General features: G+C 40.4%; 1 protein-coding gene across 1 annotated transcript in view; it reads left to right on the top strand.

Moving 5' to 3' along the window:
• Positions 1-19,753, top strand: part of INO80 (INO80 complex ATPase subunit) — a 135,776-nt gene that overhangs the window by 33,211 nt on the left and 82,812 nt on the right. The window contains exons 3-16 of the mRNA XM_060263311.1: positions 1,736-1,902; positions 2,341-2,408; positions 2,964-3,125; positions 3,775-3,895; positions 4,573-4,787; positions 6,405-6,458; positions 9,215-9,418; positions 10,575-10,770; positions 10,950-11,017; positions 11,948-12,157; positions 14,457-14,537; positions 15,326-15,421; positions 17,290-17,349; positions 18,206-18,348. Coding sequence (XP_060119294.1) covers positions 1,736-1,902; positions 2,341-2,408; positions 2,964-3,125; positions 3,775-3,895; positions 4,573-4,787; positions 6,405-6,458; positions 9,215-9,418; positions 10,575-10,770; positions 10,950-11,017; positions 11,948-12,157; positions 14,457-14,537; positions 15,326-15,421; positions 17,290-17,349; positions 18,206-18,348 — 1,845 coding nt within the window. The remainder of the gene's footprint in view (positions 1-1,735; positions 1,903-2,340; positions 2,409-2,963; positions 3,126-3,774; positions 3,896-4,572; positions 4,788-6,404; positions 6,459-9,214; positions 9,419-10,574; positions 10,771-10,949; positions 11,018-11,947; positions 12,158-14,456; positions 14,538-15,325; positions 15,422-17,289; positions 17,350-18,205; positions 18,349-19,753) is intronic.

Genomic DNA, 19,753 nt, shown 5'->3' with positions numbered 1-19,753 from the left:
TCTTTTGCTGGCTGGATCAGTTTGGTGTAGCAATTAGGAGTGGTGGACTTTAATCTGGAGAACCAGTTTTGAGTCCCCATTTCTTCACATGCAGCCAGCTGGGTGACCCTGGGTCAGTCATAGTTCCCTCAAATCTGTTTTCTCAAAAGCAATTCTCTCATAGCTCTCTCAACTCCACCTACCTCACAGGGTGTTTGTTGTGGGGAGGGGAAGGGAAGGAGATTGTAAGCCACACTGAGGGCGTTTTCACACTGACCTTTTAGTGGCGCGACCACCCTCTTCACACCGTAGGATCTGCGCGGATTTCGCACAAGAAGTGCCGGAGCACCCAAAAGAGCCAGCGACTTCCGTCGCAAAAGCCGCTCAAACGTTTTCCTGCTTCTTGGCGGTTTCCGTTTGAGCGGGTTTCGCGACGGAAGTCGCCGGCTCTTTTGGGTGCTCCGGCGCTTCTTGTGCGAAATCTGCGCAGATCCTCCGGTGTGAAGAGGGTGGTCGCGCCACTAAAAGGTCAGTGCGAAAACGCCCTGAGACTCAAGTGAAGGGCAGGATATAAATCCAACTCTTCTTCCTTCACAGAACAGGGCACATTCCACCAGTTCTACTTTTGGGGTTGCATTTGGGAAAGGGTGTGGGGTGTCAGCTCCTGAGCCACGCCTATTACATGGTCTTTGCAGATCCAGTCAGAGTCCCTGGACAGTTAGGCCAAGCTGTTGTACTTTAATGGAGGAGGTTGTTGTGACCCCTTGTTCCCATCCCCACCCCAGCAGCTTCTACCCCCAGAACCTTGAGCCCCAGAACCCATCCCTTTCTCTTCATAGTATCTTTATTTATTTATTTTTAATTTTAGTATACTTCTATTCCGCCCATTCCCTGTAGGGGTCAGGGTGGAGTACAGCATATGATAAAACAATAAAATACAATAAAAACATTTTTAAAAACAGACAACTCAACAGCACTCAGAGAAGTTTCTGAGTATCTGAGCAGACTCAGGCTCTTTGGGCTTCCTCTTAGTAAAGGAGTAATGGACTTTTGTTAATAATTGAATAATCAGTTCATATAAATGTAATCTGTAATGCAGCTGCCTGTGAAAATAGTAAGTTCATATAAATGTAATCTGTAATGCAGCTACCTGTGAAAATAGTAAGAATGCTTCAGTAGGTAGACATCCCTGATCACAACAGCCATGATTATTTGCTTTGTACAGTACATTTCAAATGTACAAGGACACTTTACAAGTTAATCTTTACAGCAGCCTTGTAAGGTAGACTGTAGTTTTATCCCCATGTTGACCCATAGTTTCATTAGGTAATGTCAGGGACTGGAGCATATGCAAACTGCTTAGCTGCAACCAAGGACCAATCTGGCCTATGTAACAATTTTGTGAGCCCCTGGCCTAGTGCCTGATGGTTATTTGGATTTTTGCAAAAAATGCTGAACTGGATGGGCCTTGCTGTAATCCATTTCTTATGTTCTGAAGCAAAAGTGCATATTCAAGACTACTTCACAACTGTTAAGTCATAGCTAATACGTGTTAAGTGCTAAGAGCCTTCATGCACTCTCTTGCTTTGTAAATATAAAGTATGTAGGAATTTTAGTGATTTTTTTTAAAAAAAGACAAGATTGAAGTCAGCTGATCTCTGCAACTATGTTTTGTATACTACTGTTGCTAAATTAGTATTTGTTTTGACAGAGCTTTGTGCTTTTATTGTTTTCATATTTTTACAATTTATTGTAGTGATGAAAGTGAAGATGGACTGGAAGACAATCCTTTGTTGCCTCAGCCTGGGGGTTCCTTGATACAAGTTAAAGAAGAGCCTGCAAGTTCATTGCTTGGAGAGTCTTCTGGAGCAGGAAGTTCTGGAATGTTAAACACACATTCACTCAATGGAGTATTGCAGTCTGGTAAGTGTGCTTCACAATGAACTTTGCTTTACATTGGATGGTAATCGTTTCCCAGATTTTCCTGCAGCCACGTATATGGACCTAGCAGCACTTTTTTCTTAGTGGATATCTTGGAGAAGGAAAAGGAGGGTGAAGGGAAAGGAGATTTGTAAGCCACTCTGAGACTCCTTTGGCTAGCGAAGGGTGGGGTATAAATCCAATTTCCTCCTCCTCCTCCTCTTGTTAGACCTACAGTGTAACCTGCACATATGAGGGAGGGTATCAAGTTTTTAAAACAATGGATACTATTTTGTTTGTATTAGAACTATCATGGGGGTCTGCAAACATTTTTGATGTTAATAAGGGGTTCTCATACTGAGGAAGATTGAGAACCACTAGCTTAGAGCATTTTTATTGTTTTCACAGTAATGTTTTACTCTTTGTATCTTCTTTACATAGAGCCAAAAACAGAAAAAGGGAATCTATATAATTTTTCCAAATTGAAGAAAAGTAGGAAATGGCTGAAGGTAAGGTTTGGCTGTTGTTATGAAAGCTACACGTTCTTACTGGTGCTTCTGTTGGATTATTGTCTCATGTATATGCAGAAATCTGAATGAGTTCAGAAAAATATGGAAGCTGCTAACAAAACTTACTACCATATGTTCTTTCCTTAATAGACTTGAGAGTGATATTCTAAAGTTTCTAAGCCTTCATCTGCAATCATTTCCATCTGTGTGTAGTTCATTTGAAATTGTAGCATTATTTATGTGGCCAGATACAGATAAGTGATAAAAAGCATGGAAAGAATCTATGAATCACAGAGAGAAGTATTAGGAGTTTCAGAGGCTTGTAACATGACAGTATGTCTGGTTCTTTACTCTTACAGACATTTCTACTTCTCAGGTACACAAGCAATCTTGTTGAGAGATGATATTCAGTGTTTCAATTTTTCTAATATATGTAAAATGTGCTGTGTTCTCCTGTAGCACTTATAGACTAGCAAATGCAATTCATGAGCTCATATTTATCTGATGGTTATAACCAGTGTTATATCAAACTAGAATTAACCTTGTTCTTGGCAGAGTATTCTCCTGAGTGATGACTCCAGTGATAGTGAGTCAGCAACAGATGAGGATGGAGAAGAAGGGGAGGAGCTTTCTCTTTCCAGGGAAGAACTTCACAACATGCTGCGATTGCACAAGTACAAGAAACTGCATCAAAGTAAATACAGCAAAGACAAAGAGGTAAACATTCTAATGCATCAGTTGCATATTGCATACTGCTCACCCTTTCTCTGTTTTGGGTGAGTAATTTTGAGTGGCTCCAACTGCTGATGTATGTAGAATTGCTACATCATCCTCCAGTACAAAAGAGCAGGCTTTCACACTGTTCTTCCTTTCTAAGAACAGCATAACTATTTGGCATGTCATTGTCCAGAAAAAAAGTATAATGGTTACTCTCTTCTCTGTGATCTCTTATTTAAGCCAGCTTCTAAGTGTTGCACATGAAATTCAACAGTGGAATAAGAAACGGTGGTATTACAATCCCTTTGTTTATTCTGTGGAATTACTTGCTGTTCTTTTTGTCTCTAATTTTCCAGCAAGATTATCCAGTGGTATAGGATAGGGGACTTTATCTTCTGCATTGTTGGTGACTCTTCTACTCTGCCCCCCACCAAGAGTTTGGTGACTTCTCCCCTGCTTCCACAGGAGAGTATCCCAATAGTAGTTCTCTTGGAACCAAATGTAACCCAACAAATTCCTTAATAACATTTATTTTGGTTGTATAGATTTTTAGTGTAGCAAGGTCTGTGCTGTCTGAACAGACATCAGAATTTGTTAGCCCAGTTTTACTTAGTAAGTCTGTTAATTTTATTCTACCTTTCTGCTTCAGTTACAGCAGTACCAGTATTACAGTGCAGGTTTGCTCTCCACACATGATCCTTACTATGAGCAACAGCGTCATCTCATAGGACCCAAGAAAAAGAAGTTCAAAGATGAAAAAAAATTAAAAGGTAAGAACTGCCATAGTATTTTTGACCATGGACTTCTTTCCTACTATGCTCCTAACCAGGAATAGCAAAATGACACTCAGTGATAGGTATCAAATTCTCTTGTGTGGTTTCCAGTGGTTTTTCTTGTATATCCAGGGCTTTTTTTCTGGAAAAAGAGGTGCCAGAACTCTCAAGAAGGAAATGAAGGAGAAACACACAGGTGCCCCTCATGAACTTTTAAATTTTTTTTGAGAATTTTGTTTCCACAAAGAGGTTCTGGAACTCCATTCCATTATGTTCCCCCAGAAAAAAAGCCCTGGTAACCTCCCAGGTGAATTATACATTGTGCTACCCATATTATACCAGGTTGGGCTGAAGAGAGCATTTAAGAGGTGGGGAAGCATTTATAGCTGTTCCAAAAGTGCTTTAGAAGTGACTTATAGTTGTTCCTTTGAAGCCAACATGAGCATTTTGTCTGCAGAATAGTGAGGAAGTGTTATACAATGGTCATTTACAAAATGACTGCAAACAGTTTTCAAATCCTTACTGTTGGGGAACTGAGTGAAGTATGTGTTAATTTTAATAGCAACAAATAGGAAAGAAGCTGATTGTGTGATCCTGAGCCACTTGTGGGAAGGGCGGGATAGAAGTCACCAAATAAATAAATAAATAAAAATAAATCCTGTATCCTCATGCAGCCAAATTGAAAAAGGTGAAAAAAAAGAAAAGACGGGATGAAGAACTCTCCTCTGAGGAATCTCCTCGGCGTCATCACCATCAGACCAAAGTTTTTGCCAAGTTTTCTCATGATACTCCTCCACAAGGATCCAAGAAAAAGCATTTGTCCATTGAACAATTGAATGCTCGCAGGCGAAAAGTATGGCTCAGCATTGCTAAAAAAGAGCTGCCAAAGGTGAGCCTCGTCCATAGGAAGTTATGGGTTATACTAAGCAAGTGTGTCAGCAGGCTCAAGAATTTGGAATGAAGTGTAATGTGAATGGAAGCTAATATTTTGTTGAGTGCTTGCATTGTGTTAGTCATGTTTTCTGCCTTTAGTTCAAGCAGATCTTTCCTTAGCCTGAAAGGGGCAGTAAATGTACATGGGGGAAAACAGGGAATGCAGAAAAAAATAAGTATGTCAGTTCATAGAATGTAGCACATCTAAATAGAACATTGCTTGATTTGAGATAGGTATGAGTTGATGCAGAGAAGTCACTGTTCACATGATAGAAGACAAATATATAAAGCAGCACAGCATCTTTCATCTGTGGTAACCTTGGTAGTTCTTTTTAAAGTATAATTTTATTAATGTATTTATCATGAACCAAATTGGGAGGTGCCAAGAGCTGCAAGAGCGACCATTGGGCCTCATCCAAAAGATCCCCTTGGAATTTCATATCATGCCATCCTAGAACTGCCAGGTCCTACCTCTTCCCTGACAGGGGACTTTGGGAGGCATTCCTGGAGGGGATAGGAATGGCCCCAATGTGATGATATCACACAGAAATGACATCATGTTGAGGACTAGCACCTCACATGCCTGAACTCCAAGTGGCAAATTCGTTGCTGGAGGTCAGGCATGTACCCCCCCCGCCCCCACACTTATTGCAAACAGCATTAAAATGCTATTTGCAAGAAGCGGGGGCCACACATGCCTAGACTGCAGCAGTGAATGCTGCTTGCAAAAAGCGGGAGCTGACTGGAGTTCAGGCATGAAGCCAGTGGCCACCTCTCTCCCTCTCCTGCAAGATTTAAAGGGCCCTCCAGCTGATCCATGGGCCAGGTGCTCTGCAGATCAGCTGGAGGGCTCTTTAAATCTCACAGGAGGAGAAGGAGAGGTGTGGCTGCCCAGTGATTGCTCTTGGAGGTAGAGCCTCCCCCAGCTGGCCATCAGCAAGCTGGAGCCCACAGAATCAGGGGATCCCTTGCCACCATGTGTGGACTGGCACCCCGATGCCATCCATACAGACCCAGTGCAAGGATTATATTGAAATACTCTGTATGGCTTGCTATTAGCACAAATAGGCTAATATATGGTATGCATAGAGCCCCTCTCCCATTCCATTGCTTATACATATCCCACCCTCCCTCCAAGGGCCATAGGATAGTATACATCATCAAACCCCATCCCTCAGATCTTCACAACAGGAGGCTAGGCTAAGGGAAAGTGACCAGCCTAAAACCACATTTGCTCTTTCTGCTCCCTCATCAAAGGGGATGCTAATTTAAAGCCATATACCAGCTGTAATTCTAAGGGGGATAAGGCCCTTGGAATTTTGTTCCCTTAGTCCTCTTGCTGGTGGCCATGGAAGGCATATGATATAAAATATACATTTAATAGACAGTAACCATGGTTTTATCACTTTGTAGTAATGTAATATAACGACTGATGGTAGACTCATGAAGTACAGTTTTCTGTGTAGCTTGCAGCTAGCTGTTGTAGTTGAACTTTATCTTTTTGAATACGGTAAAATTGCTTTTTAAGAATATAACCAATGCCAAATGTTCTCTTCAATTTTGTTCTGTTTAGGCATACAAGCAGAAAGTGTCAGCCAGAAACCTGTTTCTAAGTAACAGCCGAAAGGTACTTTGATTTCTTATAAAACTAAGATTTTAATTGTGTTAAAATTGTTTTAAATTTATTGTCAAGTCAAGTTTATTATGATCCGAGATCGGAATTCAGAATCAGACATCAGCAAACATTTACATTAGTTGCGTATCTTAAATGCACTACATACTATAAACATAGAATACAATACTGGGTTAAAATAGACTGGTTCGTCCACTTTTGTCTAATTAAACATGCTTGAGCACAAAATCTGGCTACTTTAAGGGTCATTTTAGTTACAGCAACCTCCAAGGAGAGAAATTTAAAACTGATTGGTTCTACCTGGGAAATTGGATTAAATTGGGATAATATAAATATTTCAAATATTCTGGTAAAATTGACAGTATAATAAAACATTCTCAGTTGTCTCTACCATATCTGAGTGGCATGGGCAGAGACATTTCTCATAACGAAATTTGAGTAAATCTCCCTTCAGGAAGGGCAGATGGAAGGACATACAATCAGACAAAGGTGAAGGCTCTACAATGTTTAGGGTATTCCAGCATGCAGAGGTGAGTGGATGGGGTGAAGTTTTGATTGCAGTACCCAACATCCGGGACAAGATGTGCTTTAACTATGTCCAATCAAAGTGAGATATCCCATAATCCCTTCTTAATTATAGTTTTAGCTCTTTGATAGCCAAGATGCAAGAGAGCTATGCTAGAAAAACCTAAACATTGAAGTTTGTCTTCCATTACCTCCAACCACCATGAATGAAAACTGTCTACCAGAATTAAGAAAGTTAATCTGTAAGAGTAAAAATTTAGCTGCAATCAAAATCAAATAGCTTGCAGCCAAAATTGTGATTCTAGGGTTACCAAGCTTGCTTCTAGTCTATGCATGGCATTGGAGGTGGTACTCCAAATAAGGATCTTAAAAATTTAGACTGAATAGTTTCCAGTTTTCAGTAATCCCTAGGTAAACAGCCTTATGATCTGTACATAAGTTTGGGCACAAAATTTCACTGCATGAGGGATATGAGAGCTTCCTTTCATGTGGAAAAATCTTAAGGTTGCTAGAGCTGATTTTTTAGCAGATTCTGAAACCTGAGAAATTAAAGCAGACCATCGCCAGAGGATTGAAAAGCAACACCTAGATATCAAAGATTTCAGGTTTTCACGGCTGGTAACATCATTAGGGTTTGTAGAATCTTTCGGGATCAAGTGCCACGTTCTACTGGAGAAAGTTTTCCTTCCAGACGTTTTGTTCTCAGCTGCGGAGAACATCCTCAGTGGCGTTGCAGCCGGAGCAGGCGCTCAGACCTTCTTGGCTGCTGTGCATCATTGCTGTGCATCAATGCACAGCAGCCAAGAAGGTCTGAGCGCCTGCTCCGGCTGCAACGCCACTGAGGATGTTCTCCGCAGCTGAGAACGAAACGTCTGGAAGGAAAACTTTCTCCAGTAGAACATGGCACTTGATCCCGAAAGATTCTACAAACCCTAACACCTAGATAGCTGAATACTTTAACTTGGTCAAGCTTGTAACCATCGATCTGCCATTTATATCTAGTGTACTGTTTGGCAAACACAAGTATTTTCATTTTAGAAATGTTAACTGTTAAAGTGTTCCTCATTACAATATGCTGTAAGAGGCTCTTCTTAGCCCTACCTTAGTTGTGACAGGATGGCGGTATAATCCACATATAAGAGAGTGGCAGTTGGTCTATTAACCAGTGTTGGTGAATGGAAATCCAGGTTTGATAGATTCTGTACCATGGAGTTGATATAGATGTTGATTAATAAATGAGCAAGGATGCTTTATTGTTTCACTCCTCTCTTGACCGGGATCTTATATGATAGGTACTCACTTGGATTGCATCTCACTGTCAGGTAGTTATTCTCATGCAGTGAGTGTATGAGTGCAAGAAATCCACAATCTATTGTAGAGGTTTCTAGTTTTAACCAGAGCCTATTACAGGAAATGCTGTCAAAAGGCCATCTTAAAATTCGCAAAGGCCTACATAAAGGGCTCCTCTGACAGTGTATTTTTCCACTAGCTGGCATAGAATCAAGCATTGGTCCATTGTGGAGTGCCCACTTCTACATCCTGCTTGTTCATCTTACAGAATGTTTTCTCTGTTAGTCTGCTCCCATTGTTACCAGTATAAATGTCTGGCATATAACTTACCACACTTAATAGACTGATTGAACAGTAATGTGAGGGGTCAGATCTCACCCCTTTTTAATATATTGGAGTAATAACTGCCATGCCCCAGATAATAGCTGAAAGCTACTTTGCTTTCTTATAAAACTAAGATTTTGTGTTAAATCTATTGTCCTGCTTTTCATAAGTGTCAATAATATTATTGCATCATTTATATTCAACACATTTTTCTATTTCTGAAACATTTTATATTCTAATTTACTTCTGCTATATGGGGAAGTCTCGCTTTTTTATGTATGGTCTAACTTTAAGGGTTTCAAATGATAATTTCATTGTGAGTAAAGACCACTTTTGATTCTATAACAGGAAATAGATTGACTTCTAATTTCTTTTGGATTTTTAAAAAAAATGGATTTGTGTTTTTGTTACAGTTTTTATTTCAATTGCAAATAAATTGATTTATCAAAAGAATGGAGATGCTGTGAAATTCAGCAAGTGTAAATTTTGTTGATAGCAAATCAGCTGCTCCACTTGGAATTGTGACAAGTATAGAGTGTTCTATGCAAGATTTGCAAGACGTCCATTGTCTCTGAATATTTGACACCATCCTTTCTCTCTTCTTGGGTTAGCTGGCTCACCAGTGTATGAGAGAGGTTCGTCGAGCAGCTATCCAAGCCCAAAAGAACTGTAAGGAAACTCTGCCACGGGCACGACGGCTTACCAAGGAGATGCTTCTTTACTGGAAGAAATATGAAAAAGTGGAGAAGGAACACCGCAAAAGAGCAGAGAAGGAAGCACTGGAGCAACGCAAGCTGGATGAGGAGATGAGAGAGGTAAAACTTAATTACGGATGATGATTTATCCAGATTATGTGCCCCAAAGACCCTGACAGTGGATGATAACCTGATTCACTGTAAGTTTTTTTCTTTTATGATTGCCCTTTACCAAAAAGTACCATTATATCCCTCATATCACCAGTTGCCTTCAGAGAGTGCCGTAAAAGTTTCAAGATACATTGCATCTATATCTTGGCAGTACTTAAAAGTGTACCTAATGAAATGAATGTGTTTTGACGTACACTACAATTTCATGTGCTCAGCTTTTAGAGCTTTTATTTTTGTTGATCTTGTAACACCAGTTTCCTTGGTCTGAGAAATAAGACCTGGTTACACTCCAGTGGAGTATTGGTTTGGCTGATGGGTGGCAAACCAGCCATTAGAGTGAAAACTGTCAGTTTCTCTTTATCTGGAAACAGTAGCTGACTGTTTCTGCCTGAATTCCATTTTATATTTTATTTGCCTACGGTGTGGCCAAAGCCAAAAAGTATTTTATAAAAATAGTTGTTTTGTAAAAAGCATGATCTTGCCAGGCTGGAAAAGTGGGCTAAACAAATAAAATGAATTTTAACCGGGATAAATGTAAAGTCCTGCATTTAGGTAGGGAAAACCAAATGCATTTGGAGGTTTTTAAACAGAGGGTAGATCACCATCAGACAGTAATGCTGATTCTGTGAATTAGGCAGATCATGAGGAGGGAAGGAAGGGTTCCGTCAGTGCATAGTTCTCATGGCCCCTTCTTGCACACCCAGGGAAATGCTGACTGACACTTTGGAGTCAGTCAGAAATTTTTCTCCAGGTCAGATTAGCAAGGGATCCTAGAGGTTTTTGCCATCTTCTGGGCGTGGAGCAGGGATCACTGGGCAGGTATGTGTATGTGGGAGGTATTTGTGAGTTTCCTGCATTGTGCAGGGGTTTAGACTAGATGACCCTGCAGGTCTGTTTGATACATCTTCATCTCAAGATTAGTGAAAGAGACAGCCATTTGCATGTGTTTTGATGAAGATTCCTCTTTTGTGTTGTTAGACACCCGTCTTCTGTAATGAGAATATAATTATTTGTTTTTAATATATCTGCAATTGTAAAGCTAAATGAGGTGTTTAGCTTACTTGGTTGTCTTCTACATAATTATTTCCTTGCAAATAATTTTTAGGCTAAGAGACAACAGAGGAAACTTAACTTCCTGATTACGCAAACTGAACTGTATGCCCACTTCATGAGCCGCAAACGAGATATGGGGCATGATGGAATACAGGAGGAAATCTTAAGGAAGCTCGAAGACAGTTCTATCCAGAGGCAAATTGATATTGGTGGAGGTGTTGTGGTCAACATCACACAGGAGGATTATGGTAAGGGAAGAAAATGAATTCTAGCAGGAGTTACAGAAATCTTAGAAACAGTTGCTGTACTGCAGGCTTGTGCAGATCTGTGGACTTTTCTGATATTTGTAAATAACTCTTCTATAAAATCTTGAGATTAATCCATGTGGTTGTGTTTTGTGTTTTTATTTTTAATTTAATATTTTCAGATAGTAACTACTACAAGGTTCAGGCTCTGAAGAATGCAGAAGATGCTTACCGGATTCATCAGGCTCAGGTGAGTATTACATTGAATATATAATCTTTCTTGTAATTTGCTAATTTTATACCATGTCTAACGGTCCCTCATGTTCTTCTGGACTGCCCTTTCTATAGCAGCCCACGAGCAAAATACCTAGATGCTCTGCTCTCTGACCATCAAGGCCTTTCTGATAATGCCAAGGCCCGCTTTTTACTCCACGGGAAACCCAACTTTGTCACTACTCACGTTGCTTGTTTTTTACAGGTTGCGATCCGAATCAGAGAGGCTTTTACTCATGCATAGCCCACAGCTATTTTATGCCATTTAACTTCTGCTGGCTTTTTTATTATATTATATTTTTATTATATTTTATGTCATTTAACTTTTGCTGGTTTTATATTATATAATTTTTATTATATTCTATAGTATCACTGCTGGTTTTAAAGTATACTGTATCCTTATATTAATGCCAATAAAGGTCTGTGATGAGATTCTAATCTTTCTTGTAATTTGCTAATTTTATACCATGTCTAAATTTCTGTTAATTTGGCTATATTTATTTATGCCCTGCCTTTCTCCCCATTGGGGACCCAAACTGGCTTACAGCATTCCTTTTTATTCATACAACTGTCTTGTGAGGTAGATCAGACTAAGGTCACTCAGCGAGCTTCCATTAAAAAGTTAGCATTTGGCCTTGTGATTCTTGCATCTTAGTCAGATGCTCTAACCGTTACATTACATGGCTATAGTTTCATTATAACAAATACAAAGCGAGGAGGCTAGTTGCTCATTATTAATTCAAGAAGTAGAAATCGTATTCAAATTAATTTGTTTTTAAATTGGGACTCTTACAACCTGATCCTCTGTGTATTCGCTTGGAAATCATTCCTAATGGACTTGATTCCCAAGTAACAATATTTAGGATTATAGTCATAAAATAATCATTTCCCACCTCTCCTTGTTTAGACAAGGTCATTTGATGAAGATGCTAAAGAGAGCCGGGCAGCAGCCCTTCGGGCTGCCAACAAATCTGGCACTGGATTTGGAGAAAGCTACAGCCTTGCAAATCCATCTATTCGAGCTGGAGAGGACATTCCACAGCCTACCATTTTTAATGGTAAACTGAAAGGTTACCAGCTGAAAGGCATGAACTGGCTGGCCAACCTTTATGAGCAGGTATGTATGTTTCTTGAAGCTTGTTGAACATAAGAAGCTGCAAGTCAGAGCACTGATATGGTAAACTCAACATTCTCTACTCTGGCGGCAGCTCTCCAGGGTCTGAGGCATAGAAAGAGCCTCAATAGCACCTGGCTTGTGAAATTACCAGACACGGTACAGACTGAGCTTGAAGCTTTATTGGTGCAGAGTGTATGCTCTCTGGGTGAGCCCGCCCCCCCCCCCCCTTGTTCTTAGAGACAGGTTCCTTCTTGGTATGGCTCTGGAGAGGAGTGAATTACACTAGGTGAATTGGTTATAATGAGAAGATTCTTTATAAGAATAAATGCAACCATTTTTTTATGGTATATGTACATGGTTGTCTTTCAAGGTGTAGTGGCAGTAGTATGAAACTCTCAAATAGCATCTGTTGCTGTTTAAAAGAATGTGGAGGGCTTCAACATTCCTCTGATTTTCTAGCTAGCTATTGTTTCTATTTGATGCTTTACCAAACTAAATTGCAAAGTAGTTGTCACTTACAGATTATTATTATTATTATTCTGCCCATTCCCCCATTTGAGGGCTCAGAGAGGAGTACATCAAAATAGAAATAAAATCACAATAAAAATCATAATAAAACCAGTTTCAACATTCAGTAAGTGCAACAGGATGATTCACCAAGATGATACCACAGCAAGATGGTACAGCACAAAAAGAGTACCACCATACAGCACCACAATAGAGTAGTTGAGTAGGGGGGAGGCCAAGCGATTGAATAGATAGATGCCCGCTGCCTCATCCAAAAACCTGACATAACAGCTCCGTTTTACAGGCCAGCAAGCCAGGTAGGGCCTGGATCTCCATAGGGAGCTGATTCCACCAGGTCGGGGCCAGGACCAAAAAGGTCCTGGCCCTGGTAGAGGCAAGATGGGCATCTCTTGGGCCGGGGACTATCAGAAGATCTTTGGAGGATTGTGAGGCACTCCAAAGGGATCTGTTGAGGCTGGGTGAGTGGGCGTCAATGTGGCAGATGAGGTTCATTGTGGCCAAGTGCAAAGTAATGCACATTGGGGCCAAGAATCCCAGCTACAAATACAAGTTGATGGGGTGTGAACTGGCAGAGACTGACCAAGAGAGAGATCTTGGGGTTGTGGTAGATAACTCACTGAAAATGTCAAGGCAGTGTGCAGTTGCAATAAAAAAGGGCAACACCATGCTGGGAATTATTAGGAAGGGAATTGAAAACAAATCAGCCAGTATCATAATGCCCCTGTATAGATCGATGGTGCGGTCTCATTTGGAATACTGTGTGCAATTCTGGTCACCGCACCTCAAAAAGGATACTATAGCACTGGAAAAAGTGCAGAAAAGGGCAACTAGAATGATTAAAGGGTTGGAACACTTTCCCTATGAAGAAAGGTTAAAACGCTTGGGGCTCTTTAGTTTGGAGAAATGTCGACTGTGGGTGACATGATAGAGGTTTGCAAGATAATGCATGGGATGGAGAAAGTAGAGAAAGAAGTACTTTTCTCCCTTTCTCACGATAGAAGAACTCGTGAGCATTTGATGAAATTGCTGAGCAATCAGATTAAAACAGATAAAGGAAGTATTTCTTCACCCAAAGGGTGATTAACATGTGGAATTCACTGCCACTGGAGGGGGTGGCAGCTACAAGCATAGACAGCTTCAAGAGGGGGTTAGATAAAAATATGGAGCAGAGGTCCATCAGTGGCTATTAGCCACAGTGTGTATATATGTATGTCATAGGTATGTTGGTCCCAGGCTGTGCAAGGCTTTGAAAGTCAGAACTAACACCTTGAAATAGATCCGGTACTGTATAGGCAGCCTGTGCAGGCTGCAGAGCACCGGTGGTATGCTCACCCGTACAGGTGATGCAGTCAGCAGGTGAGCTGCCGTATTCTGCACCCGCTGCAGTTTCCGGATTAGTTTCAGGGGCAAGCCAGCGTAGAGCAAGTTACAGTAGTCTAGCCTGGAAGTAACCATTGCATGGGTCACTGTAGCCAGGTCTTGAGGGGATAGATATGGTGCTAGCTGCCTGATCTGCCGTAGATGGAAAAAGGCAGACCCAGCAGCTGCTGTGACCTGGGCCTCCATGGAGAGGAAGGCATCCAGAATCACTCCCAGATGTGTTTTCAGAACACTAAGCCTATAAATGTACCGACATGTGGTATGGGAAATTCTTGTTATGACTAGTGTTATGAGTAGGAATGGTTTCAAATTAATGTTACCCTTTGTGCTAACAACGGAAGTACAGCTGTAGACATATATGTGGGAATATTTAGTTATTACTTTCTTACAGGGCATCAATGGAATCCTGGCAGATGAAATGGGTCTGGGCAAAACAGTGCAGAGCATTGCCTTGCTAGCACATCTAGCCGAGGTACGTGAATTCTTTGCCTATGATTAAGCACGTACTGAGGGTTTAGTTGGGTCTTAGTCAGTCTGTACATAAGTCACCCTGGGTTCTCAAAGTTTTTCCAGGACTGACACAAATCCACACTTTCTAAGCTCTCTAGTAACACTCCCTGATCTCTGTCCTTATTTCTCCCTTACTCAATCATGTCTTCTGTTTACCATGGCTCATAGCAACAAAAAGCTAAGGCAATTTATTTTCATTCCATTAGAGCTTATTTTGCGAAGAAATATATAAATATATGCTACGTGGCCACTACTATTATTGACTGTAGTCTGCTGAATACAATGTCTGTTTTATAGTGTATGATTTTAAATGATATGTTACTGTTTTTATTGTATTTATTGTTTGCAATTTTAAGACTGTTGGAAGCCGCTTCAGGCTGTTTCGGGAAGAGCGGGATATGAATATAATAATAATAATAATAAATTTTTATTTATATCCCGCTCTCCCCACCAAGGCAGGCTCAGGGCGGCTTACAAAGGCATGATATAGAAATATCATGTTATGACAATAAAACAAGATAGTACAGTCAATAAACAAGATAAAACAATTAAATACAATATATAAATTAAACATAAATAAACGTGAAAGAAATGTTAAACATTTTAGATATCTGCTGAATCTAGCTAGTTCAAAGCTTTGTTATAATCAGTGCTACTGATTCATTTTAGCATTGTAAGAAAAGTTGTTTTCTCACCAGTTGTCTCAGAAGTTGTCTGTCAGTTGTTTCTCAAAAGTTGTCTATCTTCCAGAGGGAAAACATCTGGGGACCCTTTTTAATTATTTCACCGGCTTCCACACTGAACAATTGGCATCAGGAGTTTGCCAGATTTGTTCCTCGATTTAAGGTAATAAATCTAATCATGGGACAATTCTAGAAAATTATTTTCCTTACTTGGTTCAACTTGTGATAGAAAATTTTTCCTGATTAAAAATTGGAAGAATGTAGAATACCAGACAGTATGGCATTGTTCCTTTTGTCCTTTCATTTCAGCAATTTTTGCTATGTCCAGTAATGGTTACCTGCCTGTCCTTAAAAAGGCAGTTATTAAATTCTGGGAAGCATAGTTCCTTCCCCATTGCATTTTTCTCTGTATTTAAGGATGTGTGTCTTTTCTTCACACTTTATATTTTTGGCCTAGAAACCCAGGTCCAGCCTGTTATCCGCACAAAGTGTGAATCAGCTTTTGTTGCAAATCAGAAGCTAATGAAACTCTTCTCTAGGGGCGTGCAAAAAAAACCAACAATATTTTTTGGGTTCAGGTATATTGAACCCAAAAAATATAGATATTTTCCAATATTCCCCAAAAATATAGATATTTTCCAATATTGGGCAATATTTGGGAACCCCAATTTTTTCCAGCTCCATTGATCCCCTTAGGGCATAATGGAGAATCGAACTGCAAGAGGAGCCAGACCAGGATCAGCAGAGGTGATGGGAACTGAGAGTTCCACACTGCCTCAGCTGGGGCTGGCTCCTCTTGCAGCTCCTGCCACCCCAGAGCTGTAAGAGAGGATCAGCTGGGGTGGCAAAAGTCGAGAAATCCATGCTGCCTCAGTTGGGGCTGGCTGTTCTTGAAACTTGGCTTAAACTGAGCTGTAAGAGAAGCCTGTCCCAGCAGGTGCAGCGCAGAACTTTCAGCTCCCGCCGCCCTAACCAAACTTCAAGAGGAACCAACAGCTCCAGCTGAGGTGGAATGAAGCTGCCACCCTAGCTGATCCTGGGCTGGCTCCTTTTGCAGCTTGGTTTAAATAGAGCTGCAAGAGGAGCCAGCCCCTAGCCAAGACTTCACCTGGAGGGCATTTAAAGAGACTTCAGGCCCTTTAATGTCCTTCAGAGTTCTCCAAGCCTTGGAGTCACGCAGTGTGGAGAAGGCATTTAAAGGGACTGTGATCCCTATAAATGTCCTTTGTTTGTCTATCTGAAGGTCACAAAAATTCCAAATATTTTTAGAATTTTGGGGGCTTGGCCATTTTGGATAGACAAACAATATCCAAAATCACTATCCTGCCTAATCAGTACTCTAAAAATACTGATAAGGTATTTTCCAGGTATTTTTTCAGTTCGGATTTAGCCAAGCACACCCTCCTATTCTGTACTTGGTTCAGGTTATGCAGATTTTGCATCTGCCAGCTGATGGCAGTAGTTATTGTGTGTATGGTATATATTATGAAGGTCTGTGGCTAGCGCTGAGGGACACCACAAGTCAGTTCTTCTGATGCTGTGCTAGTCTTCTTAATGATTGCATTCTGAATGCAGTCAGAAATTATTTAAACTAAAAGTGTTCATAGTATATTGTTGCCTAAGCAGATGAAATTAATGCAAACCAGTATGTTCAGTAGTTTCTTTTATTTCTTTTGGGATTATGTTAATTAGTAAATAGGAAGTATGATTTACATATACATTTTAATCAAATCTTTTTCATAAATTTAAATCAATCTGTCCTTTGGGTCACTAGGATTCTAATCTTTGTTGCTTGATGCTTGTTGTCTGTGGTTTTATCAAACTTGCTTTATAAACAAGCTCCTGTGTCCTTCACTTTTATAACTATTTTTTGCATTTTTCTTACTAGTTAGGACTATTGTTTTGATTCCTTGTATTTATCAGTTATAATTATTTCTGGGCCTTTTGTTAAATGGAGAAATATGAAATCTCTTAATTCTTGTTCAGATGTTAGGAAGTGTTTATTTGGAATTATTTTTGTATGTTTTCTAGGTGCTGCCTTACTGGGGAAATCCCCATGAACGAAAAGTAATCAGGAAATTCTGGAGTCAGGTACTATCATATGCATTTTTGTGCTGTTATTTTTTTAATTGCTAGTCATCATCTCTTTTATGCTAAAAACTGAGAACATATTCTTTAAAAGATAAATTAGGAATATACAGTCCTCTTATACTTCTCTGTTTTTAATATTTATTCCTTCTACAGCATCCAGTTCTGCATTTCTTCTTGCTGGGCTTTACCAGTTTTGCATCTCCCAGGTTCTATTATGCCTCAGTTTTTGCCAGTACCCATTGTATTTCCTATTTCTTACCTATTTCTCCCAGTTCTCAGAAGAAGTTCTTCCTGGTCTCAACATTACCACTTGTTTCTCCTGTTGGATGTTCCCCAAACCTCTGGGGAATTTCTTCCAGCATTTGAGCAGTTCTTGATGGAGGAGACTGCAGCAACTCTAACATTGACTCTTGAATATGATACCTCATGGCAGCCTCCTTAGAAATCTGACTGTATTTGGGAGATTCTTCCTGACTGGTAGGATCACAGCTTGCAGCATAATTACTGTGATACTGGGCTTCATCCCCGGTCAGAAAGATAAAAGTATATTAACGGGAGCAACCGCTGCAGCAGAAAATATTTAGCCCCCCTTCCCTTAAATCTTGAACAAAGGCCATATCATTTGTCTTCTGTACTTATTTTTTTATTTGTACATAAAAGCATGAACCTGTAAAAATAGGAGATAAGAAACTGAAACAACATATAGGCAGATGTCTCCATATGAGAAAGTTGTTGCTTACAAATAGCATATTAAAATGCCTCTTACTGTAATTTGGGAGACGTGAGAATTCCTGAGCATAGATATATGATCTTCATACCAGTGATGAGTAAATTTCTGCTTGTTTCTTGGTTACAGAAGACTTTGTATACTCAGGATGCTCCTTTCCATGTGGTGATCACCAGTTATCAGCTTGTAGTCCAAGATGTAAAGTATTTTCAGCGGGTTAAGTGGCAATATATGGTGCTGGATGAAGCACAAGCGCTCAAGAGTAGCTCCAGGTAACTTTGTGCAGAACAAAAAAAGAAGAAAGAAAAGATTATTTTGGCTAGTAATAGGAAGGAAATTAGAATGGGTTTAGAAATATACAGAATGTTACTGTAGAAGAAAGGAATACATTTGCACCAGCCTTGCTGAATGTTTTTGATCTCTGATCTGTTGAGGTGAATTATGATACTCTGGGATTTTTCCTTCTATCTCTTCTCAAGACCTCATGACTTCTAGTTTGAATACACTGTTGTGATGTCTTAAGATGGGTATAAGATGATGGTATTTTATTCCTGAAGGAATAAATGATCAATAAGTGAATACCACATGTCATTCTTACTCTCTGGATGAGTGCAGCTGCTCTTCATGACTGTCTCAATTACTTTTTTGAAAGTTCTGAGTAGGGATGAGCACAAACCTCACCATGACCCTAAATTTGTCATGAAAATCACCAGGTTGTTGTTTGCGAACCGAGATTCATGCCCATCCCTATCCATGTCCCTCCCACAAGCCTCCATTTGGTTTTCTGGAGGTTTGTGGGGCTCATGGTGGAGTGTAGGGGGGAGTGAGAGGGATCGCTTAAATGGCTTGCATTCATTTCCACCTAACAGCTGTTAGGCTGAAATAGAAGCATGTCATTTCAGTGTTCCCTTTTGCTCCCTCCCCCCACCTGCTTCCAAGGGATCACTGAAATTACTTCCGAGCTCTGTTGGGCAGTCCAGTTTGAACTAGGCTGCCCAGCAGAGCCTTAGCTGACCCTGCAGGTAGAGTTCTTCCCACAGCACCAGCTTGTTAGCAGGCTCTGTCGGGCAGTCTGGTTTGAACCAGGCTGCCCAACAGAGCCCCTGCCAAGCCTGTGGGGAGAGTTATCCCTACAGGATCATCTTGTTTGTAGGCTCTGTTGGACAGTCCTTTTTGAACCAGGCTGCCCAGCAGAGCTCCAGCTGAAGGCTGCAGTGGTGTACCTTGCAAAAGCCCTTCCCTTTAAAAGGCTTTTGTAAGGCGCACCATGCATGAGTGAAGTCGAAGGACTTCATTTGTGTGCAGCACACCTTGCAAAAGATATTTAAAGGGACCTTCCCCCTTAACGGCTTTTGTGAGGCATGCTGTATAAATGAAGTTCAAGTGGCAAGTCCACCCAGTAACAGTCCTCATAAAATGAACTGGTTCAGTAACTGGGGAGGCTTGTGAAGGTTTGTGGTTTATGCTGCTCCACTAACCAAAATGAACCTCTATTTTTCTGGTTCATGCCTGTATCTAATTATGATAAGCACCCTTAAAAATTAGAGGTGGGGAATAAGTTTTACATAAGTACCTGCTCTTATCTACCATATATGTTTTATGGCTCTACCACCATTTTATTTGGGTGCCTTACACTTTGATTTTATCACATTGTTTATGCTACATTATATATCTAGA

This window comes from Heteronotia binoei, chromosome 21 (genome assembly GCF_032191835.1).
Source record: "Heteronotia binoei isolate CCM8104 ecotype False Entrance Well chromosome 21, APGP_CSIRO_Hbin_v1, whole genome shotgun sequence".
NCBI lineage: Eukaryota > Metazoa > Chordata > Lepidosauria > Squamata > Gekkonidae > Heteronotia > Heteronotia binoei.
The sequence above is the reverse complement of the archived record's forward strand: the minus strand, read 5'-3'. Positions and strand labels throughout refer to the sequence as shown.